This window comes from Mugil cephalus, chromosome 7 (assembly GCF_022458985.1).
Source record: "Mugil cephalus isolate CIBA_MC_2020 chromosome 7, CIBA_Mcephalus_1.1, whole genome shotgun sequence".
Lineage (NCBI taxonomy): Eukaryota > Metazoa > Chordata > Actinopteri > Mugiliformes > Mugilidae > Mugil > Mugil cephalus.
The window spans coordinates 15233955-15253110 of record NC_061776.1 but is presented as its reverse complement, the minus strand read 5'-3'; the positions used below and the strand labels follow the sequence as shown (position 1 = coordinate 15253110).

The following is a 19156-nucleotide window of genomic DNA, read 5'->3' as shown; positions in this document are numbered from 1 at the left end:
TTTAGGTAAATAACATATATACAAATAATTGAGTCCAATTTTGCAATCTGGAAGATTTTTAGTTTTTCATCAAATACGGAAACTGAATGGTGACTGACCCCGATAGCCCAAAATTTGCACAATTCATACATTTGCAGAATTAGGAACTGGGTGTCCATGGTGGCACACCCTGTAAATATCCTGCATCAAGTTACTGCTCATGTAATCTGTAAACAGATCTGGACATGAATACAGGACAATAAATCATTGTCAGATGAGAGCCGGTGATTTCCAGGATCGCAGTAATACAAACCAACGTTTCTGTCTGCTGCAGATTCACATGAAAAACTTAATTCATTAAAGTGCCTCACTTCCTTATTAAAACAACAGCAGTTTATTTTGTTGACCTTTGACCTATGAGTTAACCACATTTGCTGTTATGACCAAGAAGACTGACACCTTTAAGTTATGATGTACAGTAGCTAGCACTGTTTGTTACCCACATTTATTAGATGTCATTCATTTCCCCGTACAAAGTTATTGATGTGTATTAATTAAGCTAGATGTTTGTCTGTGAGCTAAATATGTAGCTATACCTAGCTAGTGGTTAGCGTAGCTTAGCACAAAGGCCGGAAACAAGGCAACAGCTAGCTTGAACCTGCACTCAAAGTCACATCCTCCTGCCAGTAGATTGGTCCACTATGAAGCTCACTGATTAACATGTCAATGTTTTTTTGTGGTTGTTTTTTTTTTTAAGAAAAGAGTAAAAACAACAGGATCTGTTTTTTAGTATTTTTCCTTTAAATCTCAGCAAGGAAGCAAATAAAATCACCTTGAAAATGTTCGCATATCTGAAATAATCGTTTCATATCATATCAGGTTAAAGATAATGGCTTGTGGTAAGGGTTCATATTTGGCTTTGTTAAAAGCAAATGTTGTGTTCAAAAAACAGTTTTAACTGAAAGTTCAAATGATCTAAGCTGAAAGTTGACATGCTTGCGACCCGGATCATAAATGCTTAACTAGGCACAGCCATCAAACAAAGTTTGATTCTTTTTGATTGAAAAACAAAGCAGCGTGGTGTACCACTCACAGCTGCACCTCTAGCCCATGAGAATAGCAGTCAGTCAAAAGGGAATCTGGGGCAAAGAGGCCTGAAAGGGAGACATATAGCATAAACCGTAGATAGCCAAAGAAAGTGGAGATTCTGCCAAAAGGGACGGAGACAAGACGACAGGGCTCCGTGTGGGATTTCACTTTGGATTTTGGCCCTGCAGGAATATGTGGAAGCACAACTGACAAGACTTGCGTGGAGAAGTCGACTCTATTCAATATAACTAAGTAAAGAATGCCTTGTGTAGTCACTGATGCACCAGCATTAATCCTCCAAGGTACAATATCCCCTTGGTCTTTACCTCTCTGGCTTTGTTTGCCATTAAGTACAATTAGTCTGCAAGAAAATTCTGATTTAAGGACGCACTAACTAAGCACCGCAAATGCAACACTGTGCAGAAATATGAAAGCAGATCCCTGCAGCAAAGTAAAAACAGCAAACAGGCACCACGACAAGTTTAGCTGAGATTTATTTCACTTTTTTTTTGCTACATTCCTCTTTACTCAAATCTTAGGAGCGTAGGTGGGTCAGTCATCTTAGAAATACTTTATATCCAACTTCATATCAATATGTGCTACAAATAAAAGTGATCTTGGAGTGGGTGGTACAGTAAGCTTTTAATCTGTTCAGTCATGTCTGAGGCAACAAATTTGCTTTAAAAAGATTCAATGTAAAAAAAACACAAACACATATACGATGATAATTTACAGGTCATGACTCGGAGGAATATTATGATCCAATTAAATAATTCCCAAGGTAGCGCACAGGGGTTTGTGGTTCATACTCCCCGATGAGGCAAATGGTGTGACTTAATAATTTACAATTTTTTTTCTTTCTTTTTTTTTTTTTACTGTGTATAGAATGTTAAATTTTTGATGAACTCTATTGAATGGCATGTGCCAAATAAAAAAATGAAAAAAAAAGAAGCAAAAATGAAAACACTTCATTGGTATCACAATATTAAACATCATGTTCATTGTGAAAAAAGATGGTGATGACAACTGAGACATTCAGTGACCTTTTCAGAATGAGGGATAAAAACAGACTTGGCCAATATGCCAGTTGGACAACAAAACCAAGTCATTGGTGACAAGCTATGCAACACACTACACCAGCAATAAAAACCTTATTTTTTTTAATTTATATGGGTAAATTAGAAATCATATTGAACCTAATGTAGGCTCCAAGTGTTAAAACAAACTTTGTTTGGGGATCCAGCGTATATAAATCCTTTTTTTAAATTGCTTTTATGGGGGCTAGACAATCACAAATGTCCTCGCAATCTCAAACTTATCAAATGTCTTGTATCTTCTTACGGCAAAAAATCTCCTGTTGCACTTCATTTTTATTCTATAGATGGTTCTCAAGTTTAAGAAAACAAAAACATCAACAAGGAAATGAAGAAAAACAGAGTCCACAGAGCTCTGCAGCGTCAAGCGTTTGGCTGCCACAGAAAAGTCTAGCGCCTCCTACTGCTCGGGAGGCCTCTAGTCCAGCTGCTCTTGCTTTATCCTGTTTGAATTGGGTCCTCGCTGACTTGTCCTCCTCAATTCCCTCCTCAGGACGTACTCGCTGAATTGGGATGAGTCCACGCCTCCGCCGCAGGAGCCGGCAATCTCGAAGCCTCGTTGTTGGAGACGCTCTAGAACCTGGGAAAGGTAGAAAAGGATAGATGGAGCAAGATGTCAGAAACATTAAGGAGAAACCCATAAACTATAAGTACAAACAGTGATGCTAAAGCTTTAATGTGACCTCTAACCTTTTGTTTACTAGCTGCGAAGCTGGAAAGCATAGCACGACCAGCTCTGAAAACAGCTTTGGGAGTGAGCTGCAGCAACATACGGCTTGTGACGGGAATTTGGACGAGACTTTCACGAGACTTTCCCAAAACCAAGAGCCTCTCATATTGCCTCATGCCTCATTTCCATTGTTTTCTGGCGTGTCGTTACGTGCGTTTGTCTCTGCGTGTGTGTGTAGCTGTTTCTGATCTCGCAGCCTTGCAGACATCTACAGACGTGTCCAGGGGGGCCGTAGGATCACATTCCATCGAAGAGGCCCCAGGGAGCAGTGAGGCTTTCTCTCTGCCACTTGGCTCAGTGTGGGCTGCTCAGCAAAAAACCCCCTCTCTCCAATTCTGCCCCAGGCCCAAGCCTCCGCCAAAACTACAAAGGTCCCCCTACTGCTGGCAGCTCTCTCTGCCCCCCTTCCTTCTCTAACACCCACCCACCCCACCCCACCCCGCCGCCCTGCCTCCATTAGCCGCAGATACAGCATTCACCGCCGGCGTGCTTTAATAACCAAACAGGATTATGGGCCCTGCCTGGGGACAACCTGCCAGGGAGCATGCTCACTCTCTTGCTCGCTCTCCGCGACTCACACACTTCAGAGACGGGGCTTGTTTGTGTGTTTTTGGGAAGGAGGTGGAGATTTGACTTCCTCAGACAGAGACGCAGTCCAAATGATGGTGAAATCTTTTCAAATATGCCCCTCCTTCATCACTTATTGACGCATGTCGGCGGATTTTTACCATCAATGAATCAGTGGAACATCAATATGTAATCAGTGAAACGCAGTATGGCCAAATACGTGCTGATTACCACAGAGGAGTCTGACACAGTTAAAGATGTTTTCCTTTTTGCTGAGTTTATGCTTCTATCTCTCGGTGTAAAGTGTGGGTTTGCCTTGAAACTATTACACCGAGGAAAGAACAGTGGCCTTTAGCTCTCAGAATAAACACCTTCAAAGATCCCTCTTTATGATTATGATTAACAAAGATTAATTTATACAACTGAACTATACAACCTCTCTTCACTGCTCATATTCATTTGACTCGCATCTGAATATAGCTCCTATTAATTAACATATTGGCTATAAACAGAAACAATAGAAGGTGAAAGGAAGCCACTGGAAGGCTTAATTCAATTCTAAATAAAAAAATCCATCATTCAACCCAATAAGACACTTAGGGGCATAATTCTGTGCCTTAATAACTGTGCCATCAATTGCCCAGTTCCTCCCCCTGTCAGTCAGTTTTCTTCTCCACTTGCACATTCACATCCGTCATGATTGAAGGTGTCAGCCATTCCAGTGTGTTAAAAACCAACTCTTAAACCCTTTACCATCCATCCACCAGGTCAGCACCGATTTTCAATTAAAGACCATTAAAAAAAAAAAAAAAAGATAATAATAATGTTGCAACAGATGGACAAACCTATCAAAGCTGACGTCCATCAGCTCCGCAGCCAAAGCCAAGATTATTATTATTCCGGTCAGACCGCAGAAAAAGTAAAGATGGAGGTAGACTCGTGTAATGATGGCTTGCTGAACTAATGCTTTGATGATGAACTCATCAAAGAGCTCTTTTTTTTTTTCTGCGAGGCTGTTCTTGCGATTTGATTAGATTAAAAAAGATAAGAGTTTGCAATCAGACACCAGTGATTTTTTTTCAAAGGCTGCACTGTAACAGCAGACGAATATATATATATGTAAAAAAAAAAAAAAGCTGAATGATCACATCATCACCTCAGTCAGTTCCGTCGATGCAAATTCAGTAAGTAAGATGGTCAGCATTAAAGACACTAAAGCAGCCGTGAGTTTCCATTACCTGGACAGAGTTGAGGTGACAGTACCCATTGAGTGGGAAGCGGATGACGTGGGTGGAGTCGTGGTTCCAGCCGGCGTTGACGGAGTTGCACATGACGTCGCCGATCTCCGGAAACACGTCTTCGATCAGGGCCTTGTCGCCACTGAGCGTGATCCTCTCGCCCAGGTCGGGCGCCACGCGCACCACCAGGCACTCGCAGGGGCGAGACACCCGGCCGAGCTCTTGGTCCTGGCGCCAGCGCTCCAGCTCGGCGAGCATGGGCTGCAGCTGGAAGTATCGTGCCTCCTCGAACAGCAGGCTGTAGTCCTGTAGGAAAAACACATTCACATCTTAGGAGCCAGTCAAAACAAACACCTTTATGGTTAATTATTCTCTTTTTAGAGCTACTGTCTCAAAAACATTTCTATCACACAATGCTACTTTCCCTTGTAGATTAATACAGATAGCACGTACTGCTGTACAAGTGAACAGCAATGTAAAGCAGTACAAAACTGTGATTTCTTTTTCTAATTCCAAGCTAAAGCAAACTGCAAAACAATCTGAAATGTGCTGTTCTACTTGAACGAGCAATAAACTCCAGTCGAGACACCGTTCAGCAAAAATTACAAACAATCCAAAGAAGAGGAGATGCAGTGCGACGTGTAGCACAGGGTTGCGTGGGGTGGGGAGCTGATCCTTTACCCGCAGGACCGCAGGGCCTAGATCTCCCCACATTCCCGTTTTCTCATGCTCCTCTCTAAGTCCACTCAACGTGAGCGTGGCCTTAGACTGAACTTGAGCCCGCCTTTTGTCTTTGCTTATTTTAACTGACATACTTTCCACTGATTGAGTCTCGCTGTGGACAGTCCATCAGATAATGTGGTTATTTGTTTTCTCCCGGGGCAAGTTAAGTAATTACTGACTAAATGACACATACGAGTAAAAAGAAGGAATGTGTCACATACAGTGAGAGTCACTCTGGATGGACGCTTGGCACGAGAGAACGGAGAGCTGCGGAAAGAGCATGTCGCGTGACCGCGGCTGTCAGCACATTTATTTGTATCGGTGCGAGCTCACTGCTTTCCCCTGTGTATCTCAAATAAATCTGCAAACTGCTGAAGGGAACCAAATCGCCAGCCTTGATGAGGAAGCGCGTTATGATGCCGCTCCGTTTGATGGAGCCCTGATATTTTCTCTCTAGCATGGGAACCATTTTCAGCTACCACAGAACGACCAGTGACCAAAGGCACTACATGGCCTTAGCATGCATTGTGTGTGTGTTTGTGTGTGTGTGTTAGGACTGCTGACTGGCTGATGGGACGTTACAGTGTCTAGGGTGGACATCCACTCACTTTGAAGTCGTCTGGGATGAGGAGCTTGGACGTCCTGAGGAAGTTGAGGATGTAGCGGAACATGTGTCCATCCCTGTCAATGAAGTAGTGCTGCTTCAGGCTGTCCAGGACTATAGGCTCTGTGCCATCAAAGAGGCGACCAATTCTAACCAGAGAGAGAGAGAAAGGAGGGGTGGAGGGTTAGGGAGAAAAAGGAGGGGAGAAAGAGGGGAGGAGAACAACATATCAAGTTTAACAAACTTATTATTATTATTATTATTATTATTATTATTATTATTTTAACTTATGCAAGCAACAATTGAACCATATTATTTAAAGCATACACTCGAGTGTCTGATCATGTCTCCCGGTTCATGTTTAGAGATTAAGTTGAGGTATAAGAGGCAGAAGAAGAGATGTGGGTCAAATTTCTAAAGAAATGTTTATCACACATGCATAAGAAAGAAAGAAAGAAAGAAAGAAAGAAAGAAAGAACAGAGGTGGTCTGGAGAGGTCAGGGCCAGCTGGTGCTTGGTTGCCTGAGGCTGGGTGCCAGTCACCCTCAGGCCTGGCCTCGGAGCGACAGTGAGGCCTCCCAGCCTCCAGATGGCTCCATGCCCTTTGGCACTTTACTGCTGCTGTGACATCTGTCAGAATAACCAAGTTGCTTTTGTCTCGGCTTTGCATTCGGCACTTGAATTGTTTACACCTTAAAATAACCGTGAAGTTTGCCTCACAATGTTTTTTTTTTTCATGGTGCCACCTCACCAAACCACAACCAACGCCACTTGTTTTATTATTATTATTATTATTATTATTTCAGTATCTCCTCCAAGTGCATCCATGAGATATTTTTTTTGAGTTGAATAGATGTGACATTCGGCTGTCACATGATGACATTAAACATTACACAAGATGACATTAAACTGTGAGGAAATTCTGACGCTGGCAAACACGTCAGGCATGAGCGGACTGAGCTCTCTATGAAGGATCAAATCTTCCGCAGGAATCTGGGTACAAACGTTCAACACTGGCCTCTGGCAAGAACTTTATCTTCATCCCGCACTTAAAACACACACACATGCATGGTTGGGCAGACTCACCGGGATTCTGGAAATTTCGTTAAGGTCGCCAGACTGCTGGTGTACATGTGTCCGCCCACGTCAATGTGCACGGGGGCGTTGGACTTGGTGAGCTGTGCAGGTGTTGGGATGCCCTGGTTGCTCAAGGGGGACACTGGCGACCGTGTGATCATGGGCCTGGACATGCTGGAGCGATTATCCTGAGGGAGCACAAAGGGAAGAAAATTGTGATCACACAGGTTCGCTGACAGACAGCAGCGTTCAATTCTGGTGTTTTCCGCTCCAAAACAAACAAAAAACTCTGAGGAGTATTTTATTAGCCACAACAATCTGCACACATTTCTGAACACACTCCAGAATGGGGAGCAGGAAAGGAAGGTTTTTGTCTCTGCAAGCTAGAGCAGTCTGACCTTGACCTGAATGTTGCCACAAGCATCCATTCCTGAGGGCCATAATCTCCAAAACCAAATTAATTTGGAGCATCAATCTCAGTCTTGGAAATGAGCAATAATGACTCTTGATTTGAATACTGTAATAGGATTTGGGGTTTCATGTTAACCTACAAACACCATTAGCAGAAGGAAAATTACTTTATCCCCAAAAGTTTCAGACCCTGAGTGGAGATTCAAGAAAATGCTGTAGCATTCAGTCACCGAGGATCATTTAGATGTTACAAACATTTTCGGAAAAAAGGGTGAAAACGGTCTGGTAAATTACAGCAGCAGCAGCAGCAGGCAGAGGTTTGTCCGTGCCAGATAATAACATTTAAAAATCTGTGCACAGTCTATATTTAAAGACAGCCGGAAGATTGAAAGTGTGAGCTCCTCTGGCGAAAAGTGACAAATCGATACCACTCACAAGTTGTTCCCTATCTCTTTTCCACCCCCTCCAACAGCGGATCGGACTTTACGCGTTTACCTGCGCCGGCATCACTGTGGTTGGAGAGGAAGTCACCGAATGATCATTTTGCTTGAGAGATGCTGCGGGAACGGGCTCTCCTCTGACAGCGTACATCAGCGAGGAGTCCCTGCACTCCGCCGCTCGGATCGGGAGCCGTTTGAGGGAAGCGTGCACGGACTCATCCACGGAACTGATTGGACGCGGTCGCTTTCTCGCTTTCTGGTGCGTCAAGTCCATGATATCCGTTTCGTCCATTACCGCGCAGACTTTAAGGTGAGGAGATAGGACGCGGTGGCTTTTTTCCCCAGCAGCGCACAGGTGCCAAACGTGAAGAGGCGTGAAAGGCGGGATGGCGAACACCGGGGGAAGAGAGCGGCGCCGTGGCTGTCACACGGAGCAGCGTCGTTGCAGTGGCTGGGAGAAGTCAAAGCCCCCGACAACATTAGCATTGTAGCGCCCGCGGCTCTTTTGGGCTGTCGCTGTGTCAGTGGCAGGTATGCGCGTCGCATTTCCACAATAAAACAAATCATGCCTCGCCGAATGGTGATCGTTTGGTCATGTGAGTCGGGTTAACACGCACATCTGGACCTTCCACAGCTGGCCTTTGCCCATTTGGATCAGTGTTTTCTGCGCACCTCCCCCCCACCGATGCTGCTGCCTTTTGTTCAGGAGCAGTTTTGTTCAGCAGGTTGAGCCCTCCTCAAACAAAACAGCCACACAAAGTTCAATCGGTGACAAACTACTAACCTACTCAACCAGCTGGACAAACATGTCCATAGAATATACACTACCAACACTATCAATATACACAACAGAACCAAATTACTGAAGCACTTTCAGTTGCCCAGCTGCATTATTTAAATGTTTAGGGCAAGTACTATAATGTATCACTCAAATATAATAACTTAAGTGTTCCTTATGTCCAAAAAAAACAAACAAAAAAACAAGATCTCAAGTGCCAGATCAGACTTTTCCAAAACAACATGTCCAACAAAGAAGACAGAGGCACTTAAAACTTCCTCTTGATCTGTTTCTCGTGGCACACGTTACTGCACATGGCTGCGAACGCCACTTCCAATGTCCACGCTCAACATAGTGCTGCAACGCTACGCTAACAATATTACAAGTACGAAACCGCACTACAACATGTCCAATTGCAGCTAAAAGTACTGCCACAGCACTCTCCTGGCTGTTTTTCATAGAAAATGCAGGGAATCCACAATTTTTAATAACATTCAGATTAAAATTAATTAGTTCAACCACTGGCCTTAAAACATCCACACTCCTGCTTCTCATTGGCAGTGTGAGTTTCACACCTAGATACCCAATTAGCAATTAAGCTTGCCTTTGAGTGTAGGCCTCCAATGCCGTGTGTGATCCTGGTCTGATTTGCATGCCACTTGTGCACGCGCTGATAAGCGCAGGCAGCAGCCATACATAGTTTTAAAATTCAACTCCAGAATCCCTCGCAGAAGGCAAAGGGGCCTGCAGGGCAAAAGAGAGAGAAATCACATGGCTGCTCTTCAAAAGGGGACCTGTGTAAGGCAGCCGGCAAAGTGCGTGGGATCACACTCAGAATGCAGGTAATTTGTTCCCTGACTAATTTGTGGAGATGGTGGTGTGTGTGTGTGTGTGTGAGAGAGAGAGGGAGAGAGTGTGAGAGCGAGTGTGTGTGCCTTTGGAGAGTAAGTTCTGAAAACAGCTTGGTGGAATTGGATTTCCTCAAAGCCTTGTCATCGCAAAGGTGGATTGAGTGTAAAATCTGTAAGGCATTATGGAAAATTGCAGGGGAGAAAGAAGAGTGAGTGAAAGAGAACGGGTGGGAGGTGCAGGGGGGCTCGGGGGGGAGTGGGGTGAGGGAATAAGCTCTTATATCACAACATCATTTCGAGTGGGCAGAAATAAAGACATGCCGTGGACCCGCTCTCGGAAAACATTCTTGTCTTGTAACATGTTCAGCCCGAGAACTGTTCAAAGGTCACAACTTCGTCAGAACTCACAAGAAACTGTGGTGACGATACACTGGGTGGAACGTGACGTACCGCGCAGGTCTGCAGCACGTTTCCCTACCTGTTGCAGCGCTGGAGTTGCCACGGTGCAACAAAAGAGTCCCATGTGAGACTGCTTGTCAAAGAATTCAAAGCATATGTGTTTAGACAACGTGTTCTTTTACCCCGCTTGTGTAATTTTGTTGCACCACGGTATGCACAAACAAATCAGAAACAGTCACAGGGCATCAGAGTCTGGAGCACATGAGCCGCTCCTGTTACTCCTGTTGCTTTCCACCAGTGCCCTTTCAGTGGCAGACCTTAAATCAGCCGACGTCTTCTCTTAAACCGCAATGAAAGGAAGATAATACTCCCAACAACTTAGAAAGGAAGTCTTTGCCTGCTATTGGCGTAATTAAACGGCCTTTTGGGATCAGCACAGGCAATAGACTAACTCTCATTCGTCTATCCCACAAAAAAAGAAAGGCTCCTCACCGTTCTCGACCTATCGCACAAGCCACAATTAGCATTTCAGATCAGAGCATTAACATTCAGTTGGAGGCAGGCAGACTGGTATTTACATAATCTGGATGGGTTGTCTCTGCTTTCTCGCCTGTGGCCATTTGTTTCAAATGTCCACGCTCAGACAGCTACAGAGTCTGGGTTAACTTCACTCACAAGCCACATGTAAAGGCAAAAAAAACAAAATAAAAAAGAATGAAAGAAAGAAAGAAAAGAAAAGAAAAAGGAAACAGCAGGTAGTAGAGTGTCATGAAAGTATGGCCTGGGTTTGTAGGCCGGCTCACTGGTCAGGTAGGTTTTGCCTGACTTTTTAGAAGTGGGCTCGAGGCATTCCAAGGTAACTGCACCCTGCTGCAAAGCAATGACACCACAGGTACGGTAGGTCAGTAAGTGTTTAAAAACTTTTAACTTAATCTGCAATGCTTCTGTTGTCTCTTTCTGCTGTGTCTTAACAGCTGCTATGAAAAATGGTGTTTCAAAACATGTGTTTTATGAAGAATTTTATAATATCTGATAAGTACAGACACACACTGTCTGTGATCTGTAATATAATATTATAATATTAACCGCACAGTTGCAGTTTTTTCAATAAAAGCATTGACTAAGTTTGTGGTGATAAATGCTGACATTCGTCCATTGTAAAAATAATTTTTGCATTTGGGGAAAGAGGTTGCTATGCTAACCTGTTCCTGCTTAAACCTGTGTGTCACATATAAAGTAAATAACCACTGCCTCTAGTTCACGGTGATCCAGGTGTTCGAGGAACCATCAAATCAAGAACTGTTAACTGAAGGCAGAGTTTAAGGACTCCACATCCAAATTTGACAGCTGTGTGCTGACATTTATCAAAGAGAACCACATCATTCTTTCCTGAGTTTTATTACAAGTGCAGGCCTACTAATCTACTTCCAAATGATTCTTTGTGGAGCTGCTGCAGCTGTACATCAGCATGACATCACAGACAAGGAAGTGTGATCCACTGCTGCGGTGCTGCGGGCTGTTGGAGACAGTGGTGAATGTTTACTGGCACAGACAAAATGCCCCAAGGCACAGGAGTGGCAGACGTGAAATACAATAGCATTTCTCACAAGTAAAGCAAAACCCTCCACCTGATATAGTTTCACACATGTAAAGTTGATAACCATTTATGTTTTCTTTTCTTTTGCTCTCCTCCTGACTCAGAGGTCTGTTGAGTGTAATTTCACCAGGAAACAGATGTACAGATGTTGCACACACAGTAGCTTAGCGCTGGATGGTTTTGTTACAGCGCCATCAGGTGATCAGTTCTGACAACCCAACATCTCGTTCTGTTTGTTCATTCACTCCCTGGGACTGGTGAAACTGGCTGTAGGCTTCCATTACTAGTAGTGACCAAAACTTAGATTAATCTATTCATGATGTCATTTTAAGTCTCGTCCTTCCCTAAAAAGTGACAAAAGTAACCAAACACGCAGGGATTTCTATTTGAGATGCGCTACACGGCATTATATAAAGGATACACTTTATGAACAGAAGCTTTGTTTATCCAGTATGGTCCCATAGAGAAAATAATGCCTGAGTGTTACTTAGCACTACTTAGTAACTACATATGTGCCGATCTCGTCCGGACCGTGGAGTTGATTACGCACGGCGCGATCAGAGAGAGAAAACAAGACATTTCTTTTTTATTTTTTTTATCCTCTTTTACGTAAATGTGATTCTCCGTACACGGCCTCGACTTACATTTAAACACGTTTCATAGATTCTGCATTGCCGTGTGTAAAAGGTACATCCTGTCATACAGAATAAGAAATACGCCTGCGGCAAAATTACTCCACAATGGCGTCTTTCATTAGAAGATCTGGGGCAGCCAGGAAATGGAACTGTTTCACGACGAAACTGACTTCGAAAAAACCTTTAACGCAACGGCAAACGCGGTTTTGAGTAAGTTTACGAGCAAGTTGTACAGCAACGGCGACGCGGAGACGGCGGCGTTTTCGGCGCTGAAACGCGCCAGGAGCGAATTCACACGGTGGATAAGTGTCTGCTCGACAGGGTCGCAGTCTAATCCGCCGCTCGTTTCGACTCAATCTACAAACGCGTCCTACATTGCAGTCACGCGTACACATTTGTACAGTAACCATGGAACAATAGCCAGGAAGTGGTTAAATATTTTTTAAGAAGTGTACCGCTCGAATCGCTTGGCACATGCGTAAAAGCTGCTGCGCCTCCATGTCCCAGTCCATCCAACCACGGAAATAACAGCAAACCAAATAAATCTTCGCTTACCTGAAACATAGAGCGGCACAAAGTATCTTTTTGTGCACCTTTTCCTTCCGATTTGGCCCACGACCTGCCTCTCTTCCTACACCAGTGAGAAATGCAATAGCTTGGCTAAGGTAGACAGAACAAAATACAGAGAATACTTGCTCCAGGGCTCCGAAACCCCTCAAGGCAAAGATCAGGATACAATTAGCTCATGTCTCTGCCCCAGTCTAAACCAATCTGCAGAATAAAACTGCGAGCAAAGGGAGAGATCACAGCAGCAGTGCCTCAGTCTTTGTTGAGTTTATGTTTTTATAAAATCAAATAAATAATTTTTTTTTGTCTGCATTTACAACACCCTCACCCCTCCTGCCTCCAACTTGCCTATTGCCTCCCTCTCGCAGAGAAGCTGATTTTAATCGTTATGATTAGTTTTGATGTAACGTTCCCCCGGGCGATTTCTACAAATGGATGGAGTGTTTCTTTGCCAGAGAGGAAAAGCAGCAGATGATGATAATTATATAGATTGTTGGTGGACTCCTTTGATTTTCTCCCCCCCTTCTACTTCTCAAACATCTAACCTGCCTGCTTTTTAACGCATACCATACACACTGCATGCGCCGAGACAACTTGTTGATTAGCCTTGAATCAACTTATTAAATTAATGGAATGTGGTAAATGAAATTCCCACTCTCTAGTTTCTCCTTTGTGATCTTTTTCAGTCTCTTTCCTCCCTTTGGACAGCCTCCAAATGACGTAGTTGTATAAATAAGCACTTGCAGCTTGCCTTGCCTCAATCAAGTCTGAATCAGTGCCCGAGGCTGATGTGCGAGCTCATTTCAAATGTTCAACCATGCATGATTTCAGGAAGATTGAGGCACTTCTGAGGCTTTTTAGAATTACTTGGGGGATGTGCGCAGTAAAGGAATTCTGTCTTTAAAGTTATTCACAAGTTACCATGCAAAGAAGATACTTGATCCACATCTGAACATGGAACTGACAGTTCCTCCTCCACACTCCTAACAGTTATCTTCATGTAATACACAGTGGATTAAGGCTAAAAAAATACCTCTTGCGCCCCCTACTGTTAAGAGCATCGACCTTCTCCCTCTTTTTTTGAACAGCAGCTATCAAATACAATTTGGTTAATGTAACAGTACCCAACATAAGGAACAGAAAAACACGAGAAAATATGTAGGAAAGGTTGCATGTGAAACAAATATTCACAAACTGCTTTGTGGCTGTTTATTTCAGCGTTCATCCAGGGGGGAAACCAAATCCGAGTTTGTTTAGAAGTTCAAGCAACAGTGGAATGAGAGCGCCACGTCAAGGGACTGGCGATGAACGCAGGCATGCGAAGGCAGTCTCCAGTTCTCCTCATCAAAAGCGTGCCCTCCTCTTTTGTAGATCACAAACACGGTTGCTTTTGAGGATCGGGCCAGTTGGACCATCCGATTCAGCCGTTGCACTTTCCAATTTTTGGCCAGCGTATCATACCCACAGGAAAACAAACACATGATTAAAGTGTTAAGATGAAGTTATTTGCCCCTAGGGTTCACTGGCTGGTGCACTGAACACCAACCCTCAGCTACCAAGGATGCATGCACGTTTCCACGCCATTAGTCTGAAAAAAAAAAAAAAAAAAACTGCAGTTAATGGACAACACCCGAGGCCTAAAAATCCCACACGTTATCCATTTCCTTTGCAAATGGAAGCCATTTCTAATGCAATCCTCTCACCTAAGTATCCAAAATATGCATCAGATGTTGTTGAAAGTAACTAGTGGAGTTTGTACATGTGTTCTTGGATGGCAAAAAAAGAAGAAGCCACTTTCCTAATGTTGGTGTGGAAAGGTAGTGTTTTAACGGACTTAACTTAAGGCTCCAGCAGCAGGCAAGCACTGGCTGGCTGGGTTGTATTTTGGGGGACAAATTATCCAGATTGGTTGCAGATGTAAGTTTGGGCCAAACACAAACGACCTAACCTGAATGACATCATACGGTTATAAACGCACACAGTGTGGAAAAAAAAGAGCAGTCTGAGTGCTGAGTTGTCTCAGAAAAAAAAAAAAAAAACAGATCATTTCGGTAACTTTAGGGTGAGACTACACTTTTAGAGAGGAAACAACACACTCCTTTTCTTATACATGAAAAATTAAAATGAGTAATCAAACACACCCTTTCTCAAGGGTTTTCCGGCTGCAGCCTTAATTACTCTGACATTACCAGTGGCTTGCGGTGGCCAGTGTTGGCAAACTTTAAATAAATATTGCTGGTGTGTTATGTTGACATCACTGGGCAAGCTTTGTTCAATTTATAACTTTTCTTTCCTTGTGGCATTGCTGACACGTATTTCACATTAAACTGCATTCGCAGTAGTCATGTCACTCTTGTGGACCAAGTGGCTGCTATTTTGTTTAAATGTTTTTAATTAATTAACAAGAACACATCTTAGACTATTTTGACTATCTGAATATCTATATTCAGCAGTGCACCTCGTCGTCTGAGAGAAATGTTGGTTTAGCCTCAGACTGTGTTAATGGCTGCTGCTGTACTCGCCACACCCCTCCGATGGCCTCTGGTTATGCAAGGGAGTGGGATGGATAAGGGAAAGTGCTGAAGCCGCTCCAGATCCTGACTCAGTCTGCCTTGCAGGGTTGCCCCATTTCAGGCCAGGACCGTTCATCAAATATTATCTTTGGCAAAATGAAATTTAGCTCTGGAGAATGTCGCCGCTGCTACGGCGCATGTGCGAGGCACGCGATCAGTTATAGACTTGGAGGACCAAACATTAACGATCCAGTTAGGACAGAAAGTAGCAAGGACATGACAAGTGTCCCCGTCAGTACACTTCTCCGGGAACTTGCGATTTGCCGACACTTTTGAGTTTGCAAGCGTGTGTCTCTGCCTCGTTCTTACAGTGGGTTATTACAGTTAACAAAACACATGCCAGAGTCTGTTCTGGTCATAAAAGCCTCTGAGCTTGCCATTTGATCAAATGTAGAGATTTTAGATTGTCACTTTTTTTTTCTCCAGTAATTGAGGAACAATGACGCTCACCGTTGTCTGTGATCACTCGTTTCTCCACTTGTTGGCCCCGAATGCACCGATCCCACCTGCAGTGGACAGAGGAGTCAGTGACACCGCGATGAGGGGAAGAGAGACAAGAGGAGGGGGCTGCTTGGGTAATGCTGGGAGGCTCTAATAAAATGTAATCCTATTATATGGTTCCCACTAGAGGGCAACAATAATAAAGGTTTCCCTAATAACATGAGCAGACCAAACCCAAATGGAAAACAGCTCCTCCGGTCAAGTCCCACACTTGTACATATATCCTCTCATTAACCCAATCGCTGTTGGGCCACATTACACCGACAGGCCTCCGAGATTTAGCCATGATGGCGAGGCAAGAGTTAAGTCAAACAAATGTGTTTCATCAAACTGCAGTTTGGGCTGCTCTGCATAAAGGAATTGAAGGGGGAGGACGAGGAGGAGTGAGGGAATGTGTGCGGGTGGGAAGTTGGAAGCTGAGCCCCGAGGAAACCAATCAGAACTTCTCCACCCTCCCTTCCTGTGTCAAAGCCACCGGGGTCTCAGGTGTGTGTTACATGAGCTAATACCTCCCAAACTTGATTGTTTGTGTTAGAGTAATCAGAGTTTTCTAAATTATCATTTTGGAAATGATAGTCCTATCATTGGTAAACAAAATCACAATATGGTAGAGGAACACCACAAACTAGAAATCGCATGATGGGACTTGATAGCTCAGTAAAACCCCCCCGAAATGATTATGGAGTTTAATTCTTCCTCGTGGGCCAAATAAAATCAAAATTTTATTTTAGTGCTAAAGTTACAGAGAAGATGCTGGAATATCATCAGAAACAGAGTCTAGACTTTCTCTTGCTAATGCCAGCAAGAAAGGACAATTTCTCAGCAGGAAAAGGACATAAACACAAACTCTCATATTCATGTGATTTGATAATGTAATGAATGAGTTATTTTGCTTCTTTGCTATCTCACATAAACGCAGTAAAATATTCATCATAAGTGACAAGGTGAGTGAGAATATCAATCATATTCTCAAGACAGCTTGAGTTATTAAGTGAGCCAATGTAACAGTATTACAAAACCAAGAATAACAAAGTTATTTATCTCCCTCTCTCCGCGTGTGCGTGCATGTGTACGTGGACTGTGTGTGTGGGTGCGTGCGCGCGTGTGTGTGTGCGTATTTATGTGTCTGACAGCATCAGACGGAGAGAGTGTCGCATGCCTTCCTGTTCCTGTACCACCCTCCAACCCCAGAGCCGCAGACTCAAGGCAGTTTCCAGAATCAAACAATTTCACGCAGCTACTGGAGGAGGAAATGAACTGAGCCCAGAGCAATAATAAAATTATACAAATGTTATTACAGACTCGCCTGCTACTGTCCTACTTTAATTCAAATTTGGGCACTCCAGGCAGTGCTGGTGGCAGAGACCTTCCTGAATAAATCAACATTAGCTTACGTCTAAATTATTAAGGAAGTGGGAGACTTTCTTGTTTATAGTATGAATTATTAAACAAGTGTTTAACGCTGTTTTTCCTTCATGAATCCCCAAATATTAATTGCTAATGATCTTTAAGGTGTGGGTTTTATCTTTTGCCCCTATTGATGCATTCTGGGAATTGAGAATGTTTTCAAGTCGCAAGAAATCTGCGTGTTCTCAATTAGATAAGCACGAGATGCATTTTGAGATATACTTCGCTGGCATCTGTATGAAGTGCAAATGAATCCCTGGCCTCAACAATATTCTCATCATATAGATATTGCTGGTATTTGCGACGAATGTAAATTAATGAATTATGGAGAGCAGCCGCTGTGCATGCATTATGTGACTTCTGTTCAGGTTGCCGATAAGCCGTTTAACAAACAGGACGCCGAAATATTGTCAGCCTATTATTTGCTGTCACTTTATGTTTGCTTTTTCCGATGTGACAAACCTTTTGGAGGTTTGACGCAGCCTGGACGTTTGTTTAATGCAATCTCACAATGTGATTGGCACTCTGCGACATTTTCTCATTTATGTGGAGTTGAAAAATTAGGAAAATAAATGCCGGCCTTCCTCTGCATGCGAACACAAGCTACGAACGGGATGTGGTTTTTCAAACAGGGCGCCTGATTCCCAATCCTACTGAAGCCGCCATCCTCGCCCGCCTTCCTCTGTTGGATCACCAGACGAGCAGGTGCTGATAAATCGAAACACATCCCCCATTGTTCCAAGATGAAATAGTCAATGCACGAAACATCCGATATACGTGCTCATTTATTTGAGCTATAAAGATGATTAAGAGGAGCTGAGGGGGTGCCGGCCTCCAGCCACTGAAGCCTTAAGGGATACAGGCATCGTACTGGGAGGTAAAAGATGCTGCTGAGAAACTCACCTGTGTCCATTTTCAACTTCAGTTGGTATCCAAGAGCAGCATCTTTCATAGCAGCAACAGTTTATTGTAGACAAGCATTGGGAATGTAGTTCAGTTAAGGTGAGTCGAGACAAAACTTGCATTCTGACAGAAACGACTCTCACAAAGAGTGCTAAGAATACAAAGATGGTATTTGACAGCTTGGTCTCCTGTTACGGGGGTATGAAACACTGTTTCCCCCTGTGTAGTTCTGAATTAATGCCTTGGAACCATGTCAAATGAAATGCAGCTTAGACTTATGAATAAAACTGACTTCTTTCTTCCCAAGCCTGCAGTGTGACCTGAACATTCAAGGCTCATGGCTGCCCTCCCCTGGAGAAAAAGAAAACAACTATTACAAGCAGGGGTCGATTCACATTGTAGCCAGTGAGTGGTGCTGTTGCCACATATAAAAGCCGCACTGAGGAGGCGATTTATGGAGAGGGGGAGTAGGTCCACGTGGGAGTAAAAACTATTTTGATTCGGATTGCAAATGCAATGTAGGCAACTTCAGCGGATGATGCAGCAGTGTCAGTGGGGACTGATTGTTTCCTCCCCGTTACAAAAAAATGAAAAAATGAGAAAAGGGTTGAACAGCTCTTTTAACACGGGGAATAAAAGTGTGGACATAACAGATCACCTCTGTTTCCTATCACAAAGTGGTATCATTTCCCGTGCTCTCTGTTGATGAAATGAGATTGCATGGAGCTATTCTCAGCGACTTAACTCACAGGGAGCACACACGGCGGACATTTATCTGGCCACTGGGAGACATAATCCAAAAGCAGATGAGCTGATCCATCACCGATCTGAACCTCTCCTCTCCCCAGTGCCTTGCGCCCACTACCAGACATAAACGGCTCAAGTGAAAAACCATATGATTATGTGCCTACCAGACCTGTAATAAATATGCGGCGGGTCTTGGGCAGCTCTTCTGAGCTGCAGAGAGAGAAAAAGAAGCGAGGATAATTGAGG

The 19156-nt window shown here is 43.7% G+C and overlaps 1 protein-coding gene across 2 annotated transcripts; it reads right to left on the bottom strand.

The window, feature by feature from the left end:
* Positions 1-1544: 1544 nt before the first annotated feature.
* Positions 1545-13094, bottom strand: LOC125011460 (BTB/POZ domain-containing protein KCTD1). 2 transcript variants are annotated; one of them, XM_047590689.1, is made up of 5 exons: positions 12768-13094; positions 7111-7289; positions 6029-6173; positions 4698-5003; positions 1545-2742 (listed from the first exon to the last, which is right to left on the bottom strand). In XM_047590689.1, exons 1-5 carry the CDS (start codon positions 12774-12776, stop codon positions 2581-2583), a joined length of 801 nt encoding a protein of 266 aa, XP_047446645.1. In that variant the 5' UTR covers positions 12777-13094; the 3' UTR covers positions 1545-2580. The 2 variants fall into 2 exon arrangements, with proteins under 2 accessions (XP_047446645.1, XP_047446644.1); XM_047590688.1 differs by lacking the exon at positions 12768-13094 and adding an exon at positions 8008-8803.
* Positions 13095-19156: the final 6062 nt, after the last annotated feature.